The 18,102-nt window shown below is 40.2% G+C and overlaps 1 protein-coding gene across 15 annotated transcripts in view; it reads right to left on the bottom strand.

Annotated features, from left to right (window-relative positions):
* RBMS3 (RNA binding motif single stranded interacting protein 3) overlaps window positions 1-18,102 on the bottom strand; it is a 904,530-nt gene that overhangs the window by 412,976 nt on the left and 473,452 nt on the right. For all 15 annotated transcript variants that reach the window (XM_039527080.1, XM_039527079.1, XM_039527082.1 and 12 more), the window contains one exon: window positions 16,628-16,797. In XM_039527080.1, coding sequence (XP_039383014.1) covers window positions 16,628-16,797 — 170 coding nt within the window. The remainder of the gene's footprint in view (window positions 1-16,627; window positions 16,798-18,102) is intronic.

The following is an 18,102-nucleotide window of genomic DNA, read 5'->3' as shown; positions in this document are numbered from 1 at the left end:
GCATTGGGCCCATCTAAGAGGGGCAGCTGTAATTAGCTGGGGCACAGATATTAGTCTTCCTGCAGCCTGCCAGTTAGGGGATGCAGTAATGCTAACTCCCAAATGTTGAAAAATTATGAGTTAGACTCCAAAACGTCATGAGTGGCTTTAAAATTATGATTTAAAAAAAGTTGGGGGTTCCTATTTTGACCTCTGGTTTGGGAGGCAGTTGCCTGCAGAGGGCACTTGGGTCACATTTTCAATCCTGTCTCCACGACCATGAAGGCTAGAAACCTACCTTTTTAAAAACTGAAAGCAGGGATTCGTGCCTAATCCCATGCATTAAGGAGCTGATGCTTTAGGAAACATACTAAATATTGCAAGACTCTCAAAAATTGGCAACACTGGAGCACCTTCATCAAACGAGTGATATCATCAGATGCAGACAAGCACTACTTACCACCTATGTGTGTCAAGTCCTAGAAAGTAATCTCCCCAAGGTAGAAACTTTATTTGCCTTTATTCCCACCCTAGGAAAACAGATAATGTTAGACTTTTAAGAATGGGTAATTCCATTTATAGAGGGGAATAAACACATTTTCTCCACCTATTTTATTCCAAGTATCATGAACAACCATAGCACATATATTCTGTCCAAATGGAAATCTGCTGTAATCTGTCAATGTTTTTAACTTAAAAAAATGAACGAAAATCAGTGCATTTCTACCAACAAGCAAGTGGCATTGCACCCCTGCTTTGAGCAGGGGATTGGTCTAGATGACCTCCGGAGGTCTCTTCCAACCCTAATATTCTATGATTCTATGAAAGCAATCCAGGAGTGAGAAAACAATGTATGAATATGGGGCCAATCTGTCAGCAGTCAGATAAAGAGATACTAAAATAAACAGTTCTGTTAGAAATGGTCCCTACCCTGCAAACCTTTATGCATGCGAGTAACTTTATACTCAGGTAAGTAGTGCCACTGAATAAAACGGGACTACCCCCATGAGTGTTTGCAGGATCAGGCCCAATGATTACATAACCACAACATTCTACCCACACATGAGCATGAGCACCCAATCATTCTGCTTGCCTAGGCACCTTTCTCTTCACCCTCATAGATAACGGAAGTACTCAAAAGATATACATCTTGGATCAGAATCCAAAGGAAAAAAGATGACTACTACATTTACTAATTTCCCAGCTGCCTCTTGCCCTAGGCTCACTCTGGACCCAATTCAAAGTCCACTGACATTAGTAAAAAGACTTCCATTGATTTCAGTGGGCTTTGGATCATGCTCTAAATCCACTATTTTTTCCAGACTCCTTTTAAATGTTATTCTATGTCTGAAGTTCCTGAGAAATTTTAAGATGATTTCCCAATTTCACGCTTCAGTTTCTTTTTTCTTCCCACATCCTCGGGACAATAACTCTTTTATTCAAGCTTCCACATTCTTGGGGAAATTATCTTATCTCTATGTTAGTCTCACACACTGAGCACAGATGGAAGAGAATCATCTTCTTGTCTGGGATTTAAAGATATATGTATGTTTACATGTCCTAAGATCTTTCTACAAGATAACTAAATTGTTCTTATTAATGCTGTTCCCCTGATGGGAATATTCAAATTGTTTGGTGTCCTTGTCTCTCTTGTGGTTCAAAATCAGCTATGACAGTAAAATTATTCTTGGGCCTTTTTCTGCCTCTCTTACTCTCACTGGAGTAGACTGTAACTTTAAAACTTGCCCTGAATAAAGGGCAGTGTTGCTCCATCTCATGAGCAACCAGAGAATGAGCTGTGACACAGAGAGGCACCATTCCTTCCTTTACCCTTCCCTTGCTCTGGTAGAGACCAGGGAATGGGCTAAGTTACTTCACTCCTTTTCAGGCAGCATCTTATCCCCTCTGTACCCATGGCCGGATACTCCTCTGTGGGAAAGTAGGGAATGAAGCCAAGGCTCCTCCTATTGCCTGCCCCTTCCACTCCCTCCCTACCCAGTGGCTTGCAGCAGGAACTATCAGGCAAGTAGCCCTGTTTTCCTGCTCTGCAGCTGCAGTCTCAATGAGAGCAGATTGTGTGTAAGGGACATAAGGTAAGCTATGCCACCCATTCCCTTACTCTCCTGCATAGTCAAGTAAAGGCTGTAACAATCTGCCTCGCTGAGTAGTACCTTTCCTGGTGAGTAGTCCCACTGATTTCAGTGGAATGATGTACGGAGTAAGGTGCTAGTCCTCGTGATCAAGGATGGCAGAACACAATCCCCTGTTTATAGGGGAGATGGATAAGATTTAAGTGCAAACACCTGTTCTTCCTCAAAGGAAAACATTGTAAAGAGCAAGGTGAACCACAACGTAGAAATACAGGGTTAAATACTCAGCTGGTGTAATAAGGCATAGCACCATTGACTTCTAGGTCCTTCTCCCCCTCAAATACATAGCATTCAAAAATAGTTTCAGAGAGTTGAAAAAAGAAAATTTGCAGAGACAAGCACTTTTAAAAATAACCTTAAAACCATAAGTTGGAGCATGGGCTAAGGGATTTAGCTGCAAGACTCCATCTGCGTTTCCAAAGAGTCAAGTGGTTAAATCCTGATGTAATACTTTGGAAACGCAGGGCTAGGAAACTGCCCAAGCCAAGAAATTCACATTTAAGGCTGAAACATCATCCAGTTCTACTTTATAATTCACACAAAGATTTCTTTACATAACTCCCACTAATGCTGGTTGGTGTTGGATGAGGAAATCCTCCACAAAGAGAATCTATCCCATAATATGATGTGTAAAATAGACCACTGCATGGAGACTCCAGAACAGCTAGGCACAACAGGGGTGAGTTAAGGATAAAGGTTCAAGCCTGAACTCTCTCATTTCCTGTCTTTGGCTCGTCTATGCCAGTTCCTTAATGCTATATAAATATCATTTTTGTGGATGTGATTGAATTACCCACAGCTCTTCATGCCAGCATTAGTGGATTTCTCTGTAATGAGAGAATGTATTTCACTGCACATATTGTTTCTAACTGTTAAGTGTACCATCTGCATGCCTTCTGATAGCAGCACTAGAGGGCTACCTCATTATGAGGTGAAGAGCACTTTACTGCTGGCATGGAGCCCAATCCTGCAAGCCCTCTGCACACCAAGCTCTCAATGAAATCCTCAAGAGGAAGACATGCACTTGTTTGTCACTAAGAGCAAATTAGGGTTGCCCGGGGGTCTGGTTTTCAACTGGAATGCCTAGTCAAAAAGGGACCCTGGAGGCTCTGTCAGCACAGTTAAGAAGTCCAGTCAGTGGCAGAGTGGGGCTAAGCCAGGCTCCCTGCCCGGCTCCGCATGGCTCCCAGAAGTGGCCGGCATGTCCCTGCAGCACCTAGGCACAGGGGCGATCAGGGAAGCTCTACGCGCTGCCCCCACCTTGAGTGTCCCTGAACCTCGGAGCCAGGCCAGACATGCCAGCCATTTTCGGGAGCCATGTGGAGCCTGGCAGGAAGCCTGCCTTAGCCCCAATGTGCTGCCAAGCAGTGCAACCTCAAGTAAGTGCCGCCTGGCTGGAACCCGCAACACTCCAAACTCCAGCCCCAGGTTGGAACTCCTTCCCACACCCAAACTCCCTCCCAGAGCCCACCCCCCAAGCCCCTGCCCCAGCCCCAAGCCCCCTCCCATATCCAAACTCCCTCCCAGAACCCACACCCCAAGCCCGTGCCCCAGCCCTGAGCCCCTTCCTATATCCAAACTTCCTCCTGGATCCCGCACCTCCTCCCACACCCCAACCCCCTCCTGCACCCAAACTTCCTTCTGGAGCCCTCAGCCTGCACCACCTCCTGCACCCCAACCCCCTGCCCAGTGGCCAGCTCACCTCCGCTCCCCCGCAACAAACCTGGGAGGGAGGGAGGGGGGAGAAGGGGTGTTACGGCACACTCAGGGGATGGCAGCGGTGGAGCGGAGGTGAGCTGGGGCTAGGAGCAGTTCCCGGCCCCCCCAGGTTACTCCCCACACCCGCGGACCCAGCTCACCTCTGCTCTGCCTCCTCCAAGCGCGCCGCTACTCGCTTCTCCCTCCCTCCGAGCGCTTTCGCGCGGCAAGCCTGGGATGGAGATGGAAGCGCAGCGTGGCGCGCCTGAGGGCGGAGGCAGTCAGGGGAATTGGGGAAGGGGCGGAGTTGGAGAGGGGGCGTGAGCAAATTTTCCGCCCCTGCAAATTTGTTGGCCTAGGCGATACTACACCGCTGCCCCTGCCCCAGCCCTGAGACCACTCCCACACTCGGAACCCCTCAGCTCCAGCCCAGAGCCCCCTCCTGCACCCCAAACCCCTCATCCCTGGCCCCACACCCCCAGCCAGAGCCCTCACCTCCCACACACCCTGAACCTCTTATTTCTGGCCCCACCCCAGAATCTGCCCCCCCAGCCAGAGCCCTCACCTCCTCCTGCACCCCAATCCCCTGCCCCAATCCAGTGAAAGTGAGTGAGGGTGGGGGAGAGTGAATGACAGAGGAAGAAGTGATGGGATGAGTGGGGGTGGTGCCTGAGGGTAGGGGCGGGGCAGGCGGCAGGGCAAGGGTGTTCGGGTTTGTGCAACTAGAAAGTTGGCAACTCTAAAGCAAATGCTGAGTACTCATTGTTTGATGTGCTGACAAGAGGAGCTCCTTTCATAGCTGACAGTCCCTGTATACCATGGTGTAAACATGACTTTGCAATCTGCAATGGTAGAAACTCTGACATTTTGGGCTCCATGTGAGATTGAGGGCTGCTGGATTCCAGATTTTAAAATGCTAAATGGTTCTGAGATGTTGAACAATTCTAGTACAGTAGCTGAAATATGATTTAAGAAGACAATTTAGGGATACTTTTACAATTTGCTAACCAGCAGCTACGAAATGAATTATTAAAGTTACTGAGGTGCAGAAACACTTCTACAGAAAAAAACCTGGAGATAAAAATGAAGACAAGATAAAAATAAAGGACAGTAATAGAAGGAAAGAAAGGCAGGAAAAAAGGGGAGGGAAGGAAAATTAGTCTATGTAAGAGTGTTCCACATACCTAGTCTCGGTGTGCCAGAGCTATAGTCAGGGCTGCTCTAAATTGTGCTGGCAAATAATGGCTCCCATGGCCTGGCTACACTGATCAGGACCCACAGAACACACATGGTGTGCTGGTTCCACCCCCTCCTACCCTGACATACTCACCTCCTTGATGTGAAACACCTGTAGGGCTGGCTGGCCTCTTCAGCTGCTGCCTTAACAGCAAATTTAAGTCCCTTTTGCAATGTGGGAGCAGCACAAAGGGGACTTACAAAAGGCTGGACAGCTGGTCTCATAATTAAAAGGAAACTCTTTTTCTTTAAATCAAAGTGTAATGAAAATGACAACAGATCAAGCAACTGCCAGTAGTTATCAAATACGAAGTATTCGGGTCCATGTTACACAGTGCCAGGGTTTTTGTTCGTTTGTTTGTTTTGTTTTTTACTGCTTATTGGTGATAGTGAGAAATCTTGTGATTAAATACAATAAAACATTTGTTTCAATGTTGATATTTAATAGCTGTACCATTATAGCCTTCCACTACTATGAACTGCAATCAGAGTCTTAAAAGGATTCTTAGTATAATTATTATATTCGGAAGTGAGCAGAATCACTGGTTGCATTGCTTTAAAAAAAATACACTGTTTTCAATTTAGAAGGAGTTGTTAATGTTTTCATAAGCGCCTCAATAGATGTATCCTGGCTGAATTCTTCAGCTTTCTGTTAGCTGTATGACAAGGCATGTGATATATATTCATTCATTTGCTATGCAGTGGAGAATGCATTTAACAAACTGCATATTGAAATGTTTGTGCTAATCTACTGTACAGTAATTTTAAAAATTCACATCCATGGTCCATCTAATTGACAATCCTAAACTCAATGCTCATTTCAATACAGCAAGCAAGAGGGACACATTAGAGATGAGCTAAGGAGTAGGCTAGTGTTTGAGTTTTAGTTTTACCGAACTAAAATTGGGATGGTTCAGATACAAAGTCTATTAGTAAAAAAAAAAAAAAAGTAGGCTTTTAGGTTCTGTCCATGTGCATAAAATGGGTGAACTAGGATGTTTTTTTCTAGTCAGAGAGGCTTTCACGGTACTAAACCAGGAATGGAGACAGACCTGGTTTACAATCCAAAATAATCAAACTTCAAAGCTAGTGAAAAAAGGTTCTGGTTTTGATCCAACTCTAGTACCCATATACAATGATTTTTTATAAATTATAAAATTTACAAATTAAATTAATGGAGATATACAAATCTCCTAGAACTGGAAGGGACCTTGAAAGGTCATTGAGTCCAGCCCCCTGCCTTCACTAGCAGGACCAAGTACTAATTTTGCCCCAGATCTCTAAGTGGCCCCTCCAAGGATTGAACTCACAACCCTGGATTTAGCAAGCCAATGCTCAAACCACTGAGCTCCCTCTCCCACCCCCACTGTATTAGTAAATTCCAGTGAGAAACAGACTAGATATCTGTGGATAATTTATGTTGGTTAAATATACTTTTACACATTGCAGTTATATTATTTTAAGGGCACACAAAACTGGCATGATTAACCCACAGATATATGATAATAAATGATTATTAAAGACAAAAAGGAAATAGTTTCTAACCTCAAATAATAATAATAAGTAATTGTTAAAAAACCAACACACCACATCTGATCATTCCAAGATGTCCCCTTATTCCTTCTAATTGCCAGGTCCCGTTATAAAACAGCTAGAATATTTATGTTCTTCTTGAATTAGTGAATTAATCAAAATAATTTAAGTTTCACAAGTAGCTTATAACCCGTGGAATATACGGTCTCTCTGAATATGGAAGCTGTGGAATAGAAAGTTTGTCTAATTTTTATATGACCACCATTCTGTAAGGAACATAAATGTTACACTTATAACCTGTCAAAACGATATACTGATAATGCCCTGATCCTGCAACACTTTCAGTCTGAGCAGACTCCTGGGCATGCATGAAGCTCCATGGAAATCAACAAAATCCACTGTGGATGCACTGATATGAAGCTCATTGTAGGATTGGGGGTCTATGTGTGCTCCAGATTACCATTACTGTATTTATTTGCAGGAGCACTGACTTTGAGCTAAGCACTTTCCAAACACTTAAGGAGGATGGCCCCTGCTCAATGAAGCTCAGATGCCAACGGGATATGCAGAGTACGCACTTGCAGAAAAATAAAACTTTACAAATCCCAGACATGTTGACATCATTTTAATATGAAACTTCAGTAAGTCATTCCATTTTGCCTGTCTCTGTTTCAGAACAAGGACAGACGCCTTAGCTGATAAAGCGGTGAGAACTTCTCTCTCCAATGAGCAGCTTTTGAATAATATTTTAGTCTTTTGGGTTTCTAATACACGTCTAACAGAAGTGCTTGTTCCACATATCATTCCGGGAAGTTACCAAATACTTGCAATGAAGGACGTTGCACATTACATAGTGCAGAGTTCTTGTCAATGCCTGTTTGAAGTGGTACGGGAAAATATAGCAGCTGAATACAATGACGTCTTTGTTTTATTGCAGATAATATTCAACAGCTTTGCCGTTATAGCCAGTCTCCCATTTCCCCTTGTACAGAAGTTCCAGGCATGCTGTTAGATTTTTGCCATTTCACTTAAAGTGGTGCCCAGGTTGTTTGAATTTCCTGACTTTTGGTTATAACAATTATTGTTAGCTCATAGCATAGCATAAGGAGAACATATTTCTGAAAATGACTGAACATTGTTTGCATCTTATCTGCAAAGAGGGAGATTATGGAAGAAATTCTGCTACACAAATGCCACCAACATCAAAGGGGTCTCCATTCTCCCCTCAGTGTCCTGCACATAATTCCCATTAATGTTAATTAGTGAAAATTAACTAGCGCTTGGCACAGGCATCAAGGGGAGATTAGTCTCTTTAGGAAGTTAGAGAGCGACACTACAGTTCAATTAAAGAATCTCCTGCTTCTTTCTCTGATCATTTTCGTATTGTAACTGCGACTGTAGGCACTGACAGGCGGAATCTCTAATCTAGCTAGCAAGTGTAACAACAGCAGCGTACACATAGCAATGGGGGCTTCAGTGCTGAGTAGCTACCCGAGTTCAAACCTGCTGGGGAGTCTGGGTATGTACTCAGGTAGCTAGCCATGGCCACCATATCTACACTACTATTGTTATCCAAGCTAGCTAGGTAAAATCTAGCATTGGTAAGCCTACCTGCACTACAATCACACCTCCATATGCAGTGTACACATACACTTGTCATTTGCTTTTAAGTGTGACAACTAGGGTAATATCCCTGGAAAATCTTATTGAATCTAATTTAAGAATCTTTTGAGTCCATTTCTTAAATGCAAAATTATGTATTATGGTGGGATCATCTGTAACTTCTTTAGGGAGGAGACATGGCCAATGTGAACCTTGAGAAGTCTAATGAGCTTCAAAGGACTATTTTGAACAATGTGCCAGACTAGAAGGAACTTTGAGGGCAAACAAAGTTAAGTGGTTTTCCTAGGAAATATATGGAAAGAGGCAAATACAAATTCCCACTCCTGACCCAACCTTCTGAAGTTATGCCCTGAGGACAGAAACATTGTCTTTTGATTACCTGTTACGTGAGAGTATAGGAGTCACAAAGTCTTCTCTGGTTCCCCTATGCTGGGAACGACTATGGTCCCTTCCATCCTGCTCTGTGGACAAACAGCTTGATTGTTTTTTATTATTTATTTGTATGGGCCTTTGTGTGCACGTAGGTGCATAAGCAAAGCACTTACTGAGAGTAAGACAAATCAAGTCTTGCCAATTCTCAGGATTTTATAATGAGCTGTGTGTTTTTTAGGATTCTTTTTTTTTAAAAGCCCCAGCTCCTGGAGTCAGGTGATTACATGAGAAATTCAGCTCTCACTTTTTAAAAAAGTGGGTTTCTTGCTCTGAAGGTTGTGGAGAAGAGCTTCAAAATGTGACCCCCTAAAGACTCAAAACACAGAAGGCAAATAAAAAGAACCCACCATTTATTCTTTTTTAAAACCACATAATTTTTAAGCCAGTCTAATGATTTCTGAAGATGTGGGGTTGGCAATACTCCCAGTCAATGAAATGAGATTTTCACTTAAAGGCCCTCATTCAGGAAGGACGCCCTATCTGCGAGCATATGAACAGTCCCATTGATTTGCTCAGCTTGGGCTTGCTGGGGCAGATTCACCAGTCAGGGAGGAACACTGAAGTCCCAACTACAAGGTACTTTAAAGTCCCTGTCCCCAGGGCTCACTCTGTCAACAAGGCCCCCAAAAGGGAGCAAATAAACTCCAAATACTCAGTACTAACCACTCAAGGCTTTTCCAGTTTCCATTGGCTGGGAAGAAAGAGGACAAACCCATCCCTCTGATAGCCCTTTCTATCTGCTATGGACAGTTACCTTCTCCATTTCAAAGTACTTCCCTGGCCAACCAAGAATGGCAAATAGAAAGAACATGATGCATGTGGTGTTAAAACAGGCCATTGCGTTACCTTATTTTGTGTAAATCTCCTTCACTCACTCACTCCTCCTTACCCTGAATCCTCCTATTTCAAACAAGGGCCAATTCTGAAGTCCTTACATTGAGTAATACTTCCATAAGTACTACTCAGTGTAAGTTATGACTACAGAATCAGGCCCACAGTTGGTAAATTCCTTGGGACAGGGACCTGGACTTTAGCTTTCTATAAAGCCCTATGCAGCTGTATGAACAAACATTATATAAGACGAAAAGGCTATAAAAGATGGTGTGGGTTATGTATTGTAGTATGACTAAATAATTATGCTGATGGAATTCACAAGGCCTGATGCAAAGTCCATTGAAGACATTGGGTTTCTTAACACTGATTTCACTGGGCTTTGAATCAGGCCAATACTCATTAAAATAAACTACAGTTGTTTATACTACTGGCAAGGGGTTTCCACACAGAGAAAGAAAGCAGGCAGGGATTGTGGGAACAAGGTAACGGTTGGTGTCGGAACCATAGCTGTGAATTTCTTAAGTTTTAAAACTATTAAATTCTACTAAATCTCTTGTAAACAGTAATATAGTCTCAATAATGGCTCAATCTCAATCTAATATTTGGTCTGAGAATTCTTGTATATTTATAGTTTTGGTTAAGTAAAGAATTCTTAATAATGTAGATTCTTCTCCCAAGCCAAGGTAAGTTCTGAAATAATCATATATTTTCCTATGTACACCTGCAAGCAAATGTAGTTTCCACTCTGCTTTGAACAATGTATGCATGTGCATGAACACACCCATGGATATGGCCCACACTTAGCCTTCCTTTCATTTGTCTTTTTTGTTAGTTTAAATAACAAAAACTAAGTTTAAGTGAAAATTATGATAATTTTGATTTCACAGTGCCTAAAAATTCTAGGTGTTTCATAAAAAAATAAACTGACAATATTTAGTATATATTGGTAACATACTTGTATACCTATGGGTCTCCCCACAATAAAATGAGGCTAATCATAATAAACTCTCTCGATCAAATTGCTGTATTATCAGCCCATCCACCCACCTCCTTCCTGCAAGCCTGAGTGGGGGAAAAAGTGAGTGTTGCAGCATGTCCATCAGGTCAGGAAATCTGGGCTATGATGGAGCAAGAGGAGACATTTAGTCAATGGTGTGTCACATTCAGTAAGTCTGCTATATGGAGCACATGCCCATCTGTCAGAAGAGTTTGTGAATCACCCACTATGGTTCCTGATAGAATAACAACAAATGCTATTTGTCCATTGGATGGTTTAGGGCCATAGATGTTTTCAGATTCTTAAACATTTACATTAATGATAAGCAAACATCTCAGTGCCTAATGGACATATCCAGCCGTGCTGTTACGGTTGACTGGCTGCACGTAGAAAGTATGCTGGGGGAGTGTAGCAGCGAAGAATATAATGAAAGAATGGAAACACTACATTCTCAAACAGGTCAGAAGAAGCTCATTGCGTTTGTTTATCCTGCTCGTTTCTCGAAGCCTTCTCCCCTACAATAAACAAACAAGTGATAATAGCAGTGCCCTTCACACGGCGACAGACAACTCACAATATTCCTGTTGAGAACTCTCAAGTTTTTTCCCCCACCCCCAGGACTTGAATTATAATTCATCTGGGGAAAAAAATGTTTTCTGTACCAAACCACGAGAATTCTTCCCTCTCTCACAAGCCTCTATTAAATTATGTTCATCCAACTTGAAAGGGAATCAGAAACTCTTACTGACACTCGGTCACACTCCGGTGAAATGATGGCTACATCCTAAGTAGGGAATGTTGCAGGTGTTCATTTATTAGCTTAACTAAGTTATTTTTGTGCCTTTCTTCCTTACAATGACAACATTCATGTTCCAGACAGAGCACTCTGCAATGCTCTGGGCATTTGTTGACCTAGGGTTTTGGTTTCCCTGACAAAAAGGGGTGGCTAAGGATAGGATTAGTTCATTGCCTATCAGAGGAAATTTTAATGTTTGTCTTTAACCATTGAAGATATTCAGGAACTACAGTAACAGGCAGATAATACAAACAATTTTACTAAGGTTTTTTGTTTGTTTGTTTTTAAAAGGGTAACAAAGTGAAGAAAAAATAATACATACAAAGCCTGCATTCAGCTTACACATTGGAGTACAAAGCTGTGAGTCAACACAGTTCTGAAGTTAAGATGCAGGTATTTGAAACCAAAAGTTCATTATATTATACCAATGTGGGCCTTAGGTAGAAGTCCAATTTTTTTATAATATTAGTAACAACTACCATCACGTGGAGGTCTCATATCACAGGGTAAAAAGCTACTTCTATGTCACTAGGTTGGTTTGCTTTTTTGTTTGTTTAAATAATAATATAGACATCCCTAAAATTAGTTACCGAGCACATGATCACTCTTCAATTTAAAAAACTATCAAGTTCAAATTATGTTTTTTCTTTTTAATGTTTAAGTGCAGCCCCTGCCCTAAAGAGCTTGCGAGAGGAGAGAGAGAGAAGCAATGCAAGCTTGCTTAATCTATCCTATCAATGTGCTTCACCACTATTCCAAATGGACCGTTTCTGAGGAAGACAAGTGTAAGCCAGTGGTGTTCCCTCACTGTCCTGAACAGAATCTGCAAACATTGTATTTAGTCCAAACATATGTCTTACCTGGGATTTGTCTCTATTGGTACTTCAAACAACAATGAAAACAAATCACAACCTTCACTTGCCCCCCAAATTTGGCTGTTTCTAGGGTTTCCCTGGAGAGACTTCGCTTCCTCAGACCTTAGTTTCCTCTGCTCAAACCGAACAGCTGAAGAGTAGTAAATGAGAAACACTGGACACCCAGAGTCAAGCAGGAATCAATCTACATCTCCCTGAATAGTTCTAACACCAGGTAATCCAGGGAGAAAGCTCCATCATTCAGAGGTTAACTCACTTTTCTCACCTCTTCAGTCAATGGCCTCTATGCTAAAGTATACAAGAGTGCCAATTATTGCTAATTACAATGGGGGGTACAGATTGCAGGCCTCTATTCAGATTATACTGTAATATGGATACAATGCTAACTAGCTTTAATGTATCTGAACCTCTACATTCCACTGTATCTTGCAAAGACCTGCTACTTAACTGGTCAAATGCAGATACTGAGTGAAATGCTGGCTCCACTGAAGCTTATGGGAATTTTGCCACTGGCTTTCACCCACCGTCTAAGCACACCCATTTACACTATGTCTGAATTTGTTCCATTGTCGTCATATCATGAATTCGTTTGGAAGATGGGAGACTATGGTGGTGACTTTTTTTTTTCTTATTTTGAATCTTACTGCGGATAGGTTATACCTTGTTTTAGCCTTTATTTTAATTAGAACTGGTTGGAAACATTCTTAAAAATACAAAAATTTTGACCAAAAAACATGGGGGGGGGGAACAGCAAAAGTTTTCACCTCTGTTTTCCTTATTTTTTGGCCATCTCTAATTTAATCATTCCACTCTTGTTTGTCTTTCCTATCACAAAACTAGAGGGAATAAAATAAACTAGGAATCTGACTCTCACTCCCTTGAGGCAAATCCATGACACTTTGAATGGGAAGAAGATCCTTTGCCTCACAGAAAATATGGCTCAGAGTCATAGAAGAAAAACCACACTGATGGCAATCACAGCAAAACAGGAAACTTTCTGTGCTTAGAAAAACATTTAGATACCAAATTCTGGTTCATCTTCCACACAACTTAGTCTGACTGGCTCACAGACTTATCAGTTTCGGGGTTTAATATTTTTGTTGTTGTTGTTGTTTTAATTCAGTCCTTTGATTTCAGCCTGGATCACACAGAAATCAAACACTGCCAGAGGATAAAGAGAGAGCTAATCCAAGCAAGGAAAACAAAGTAGATGGATATGGTAAGATTTCTGAAGGTACATTTCAGGTACAAAGCGGTAAGGTACTAAATCCAACCATATGCTGATCTAGAGTATTAGACCAAACCAGTTTTAAAGTCAAAGACTGAGTAAAATGTAGGTTAAATTGCATTTAAAGGATAGATTTAGCACTAAAAAACCGATGGCTAGAGCACGGCAGACAGGGACTGTATTCACAATGCATGCAATCTTCATAACCCTATATAGTAATCCTAAGAGAAAGAAAATTTTGAGCTATTATATTTAAATGTATAACCAAAAATGTATAAAATGTTCAACTACAACTTGTTAAAGCTCACAGGATTTCACGGTTTTAAAATATATTTGTATATTAAAATTTCACAGTAGGAATACACGTTCTTAGTATAACACATATTTTCCCCTGTAGCAAGGGGAAAATTTTAAAGCGAAACAATTTTTGTAAAAAACAGTAATTATTTTTCAAAATTGTGGACAATTTTATGACCAAAACCAACAACTAATATTCTTCATTTTCCTCTCACTTTTTATCCTTTTTTAAGCCCCTTTTTGAGTGGCAAACTAGGAAATGGGAAAATAAAAAGGAGGGATAAAGAAAAAATGGAGAGAAATGAGAAATAAGGAAAACCTGAAAATATTTGACTAAAAAATTGTGAACATTTTTGAAAAGTGAAAATTCTGCTTTAAAAACAACAAACAAAAAATCCAAATGTCTAAAACTTTGTGTGTTTTTGTGTATTTGTTTTTGTTTGTCTGTTTTTTGATCAGCTCTATTTTCACCTGGGATTACAATAGTTTATTGATGTGCCTCATACGTTAGTGACGGCCCAAGTGATTTCTAGGCAAAGTTTTATGAGAATTTTGGGATTCTTCTGGGTGAAACACATTATTTTGTATAAAAATAAGGTATGATTAGATTAGGGAAGGAACTTTATATGTTGTTTGTATAAAACAGTACTTTATACATTTTTCATTCTACAATCTATAAATATTAAATGTTAATTATGTTTATCTTAATTTTAATAAACATGTTTTGACTGAGTTAAGAGGATCATGTATGTAACAATGGATCGTACAATTATGCTATAAAACATTGGGTACATCTTAGGAATAAATGGCAATATTAGTATATTAATATTATTTGCATGGATTAGTTATGACCAAATTTCTAAATTATGGAATTATGAATGTGGATTGAGATGGGTTTAAAAGGCTACGTTATAAAAAGTGCAAAGCAAGCTAAAGTCATATTTTCAGAGATTTCTTGCTCAATTTATGTGAAAATCCAAGATGATACATAAATGAAGGAAGATTACCTTTACTATTCATATATTCCTGGTTTATTTTTTTCAATCACACCTGTTGCTGTACCAGTTAATAAAGATGTACTGTATCTTAAGTGCTTTGTACAGCAAAATAAAGTTTAAAGCAACTTTTCTGAACAGCAGTTACAAGAGATTTTCAGGATCAAAACGTTCCAGTAACATTTTTCTTATTTACTTGGTTACTGCGGAGTTCATGATGACTTCTTTTCCTTTTGTTATATCTGAACAGTTTGACAGATTACTGTGACAAGGTTACCCTTAAATTGATAAAAGGTTTGATAGTGTCGGTACATTTGTCAAAAATATCTGACATCACTCATAATGGAGTCTGCACTACGAGCATCAATGGCACTCCAGTCTGCTATTTTCTATTCAGCGTGCAGTGCACACCACATAAAAACATAAAATGGAAATGTATAAAGGTCAGGAGGATTAACTAAAGCAGCCACTCATCTTATCAAACACAAAAACGCATGGTATTTCTATGGTTTTAACTAAAATAGAATCTATTTTTATAGCCACACATCAAAATGCACTTAAAAGAAAGTTGAGTGTAGTTTAAAGAGTAAGCATCCTACTAGTGTAAAATTGGAAATGGAAATGTTGTACTATGAGAAATTTACTCAGTTGCAAGCATTTTCAACATTCCCTTGGCTACTGCAGAAGAAAAAAAATTTGTTTTAAGAGCTTTCTTCCTCAGACCTGCCAAGCGTCATACAAAGTGTCTATCACAGTATTTCTGATCAAATCTAGGAAGTGCATATCACACTAGATAATATTTACATGTATTTTAATTTAACTTATCATATATCTCAAAGCAGCATCAATTTCTGTTCAAATTCTAGGTCTAGGCTCAGATTGATTCTTACATTAGTAAATCCATTTATCAAGCTCTACCTGATATCCTGATTTGCAATGGAAAGTCTTAAAGGTGCCATTCAACTTTGGGGTGAGGGGGAAATACTATAAATACAGCATTGTAGGATTCCATACTTGCTGTGTCTGTTATTTCCCTACCAATGTTCTCATTCTACAACAAAAAATATATAACAACTCAATATGGGACCTGAAAGACAAGCTGGGTCATTTCCTTCTTGTGCATCACCACCAGTAATAAAGATTTAGCAAATCAAATTATACCCTCAGCTATACCTGCATTATCCCTTATAATCAACTCATTTGCTTAGGTAACTGCCCTGTGATTTGATTTTAGCAAACAATTCTGTTAGTTATGCACCAGGAGGAACAAAATTTAGCTATGTGGCCTCTGAAGTGTTAACAGAAATAAAAATCAGTAAAAACTTATATTTGTCGTTACAGTTGGCAGAAATTACTCCAAATATACACAGGGAGCAGATCTGTTGAATAAGAGGGTGACAATTTTACATCATCAGTTTTAAGAGGACATTTTGGTACAAGCCCATATTCACTTGGTAATATAGTTCTCAAACTTCAGACTTGACAATGAGACACAGCAATCGAAAGATGCGACAAATGACAAATGTGTTTTGTTGTGTTTTGTGTGTTCTGCCATGAATCAGAATTCTTTGACTGTAAAATCTCTCATAGTAGATGTTTTCTGATTATGTGAATTAACTAAATCAAAAGAAAAAAAGAAAAGAAAAAACATCAAAAAATAAATTCAGTCTTATGAAGCCATGACACTCAATTAATTGGATGTCAGTAGATTTTGAACCCTAGATTTTCAGATCTCCAAGCACAGACATCAACCATTTGAGCTAAAGGAGTCAGTGTTATCCTTTATGTTCACCTTTCACTACCAGGTACATCATGCATCTAAATTCTTGTTTTTAAAATATAAAATCTATATATACGAGCTTAAAATCTGGCTTGGAAATTTGTCCCTATAAATACGATGGTCAAGTGTATTCATTTCAAACTGGAGGACATGAAATATTTTAATGGCACTTACGGCTGGCACAGCTTGATAAGGTCCTGGTCAGTGGTGCCGGGTGGAAGGCCTCGAATGTACAGGTTGGTTTTACTCAACTGTTCCCCACTGCTGTTGTTGCTGCTGTTGTTGCTGCTGTTTGTGCTGGGGCTGGGAGGAGCCATGGGGTGGGGAGCTGGTGCATAGGACTGCTGAAAACAAAAAAATCTGTTACTGGAAAATAAACTCATCACCAGCTTGTGTGTCTTACTGAAGCCGCTATGAATTCATGGTAGTCCTGTCCCACACACATACTGCAATTAATTCTGGGCCCGGAATTTATTTCCCCCGTCTTTTACCTAGGGCAATAATATACAATAAACTTTATTTTTTAAAATCTGAATTAATAGCAGTTGATAGATTATGCATGCACTTTATCCTACTCACAAGATATGACACTACCACGCTGAATATTAAGGAACAGCATTTATTAAATGAAGATGACACACAGCACATGATTTAACTCAAGCTACGCTATGACTGGGGCCCTACAAAATTCACGGCCATGAAAAATGCATCCCAGACAATGAAATCTGGTCTCACCCATGAAATTTGGTCTTTTGTGTACTTTTACCCTATACTACACAGACATCACAGGGGAGACCAGCGTTTCTCAAACTGGGGGTCCCAACCCAAAAGTGGGTTGTGTATGTGTGTGGGGGGGTCCGCAAGGTTATTGTAGGATCAGGGCCCCTACAGTTACAAGGGGAAATTTCAGATTTAAATATCTAAAATCATGAAAATTATTATTTTTTAAATCCTGTGACCGTGAAATTGACCAAAATGAACTGTGAATTTGGTAGGGCCCTATCTATGACCCACTCAGTGTGGGAGTTCACTGAGGAAATGTATTGTCTTAAGATTTAAAGTAGGTGTGGGAGCTGTTACCAGGAATCTGATGTGTATCCAGCACATGCATAAAAAGGCAACAGAAGCTATCAGCCCTAGGAAAAGAGAGACAAGGTTCCCAACCTAAGTGCTGTTATGCTGGGTGTAGAATGGATGGTCTTGACAATATCAAAAGGTCAGAGACTAGGTGATCTGTCCTTAAAATCTATGAATATGCACAAGTCACACAACCTAGCTGAAAAATGGCACTTATGAATGGAGGCAGACTTATGAGGCAAACAATGTCCTCAATACGTTCCCCTACCCTCCAACAAATACCTGCTAGAAAAGAATACATAAAATCATGTTTTAAATCATTTCTAAGTACCTTTAAAATAGGGTAACAACTTTCAAATTTAGCTGCCTAAAACCTCTGATTGAGCCTCACACTTTACTTATTTATCATTCTTATTTGCAAAACATTACTCGGCTTTATTTCTTAGAAAGAAAAATATGATCCAGTTTTACAAAAAGGATGACAAGCCTTTTCACAGTTAAACAAGGAGCCTAGTTACAAAATTCGGAGCTAGATCAGAACTTCCCAAAGCTTGAGAGTGTTCAGAGGTGAT

The sequence above is a fragment of the Mauremys reevesii genome, linkage group 2 (genome assembly GCF_016161935.1).
Source record: "Mauremys reevesii isolate NIE-2019 linkage group 2, ASM1616193v1, whole genome shotgun sequence".
Classification (NCBI taxonomy): domain Eukaryota; kingdom Metazoa; phylum Chordata; order Testudines; family Geoemydidae; genus Mauremys; species Mauremys reevesii.
The sequence above is the reverse complement of the archived record's forward strand: the minus strand, read 5'-3'. Positions and strand labels throughout refer to the sequence as shown.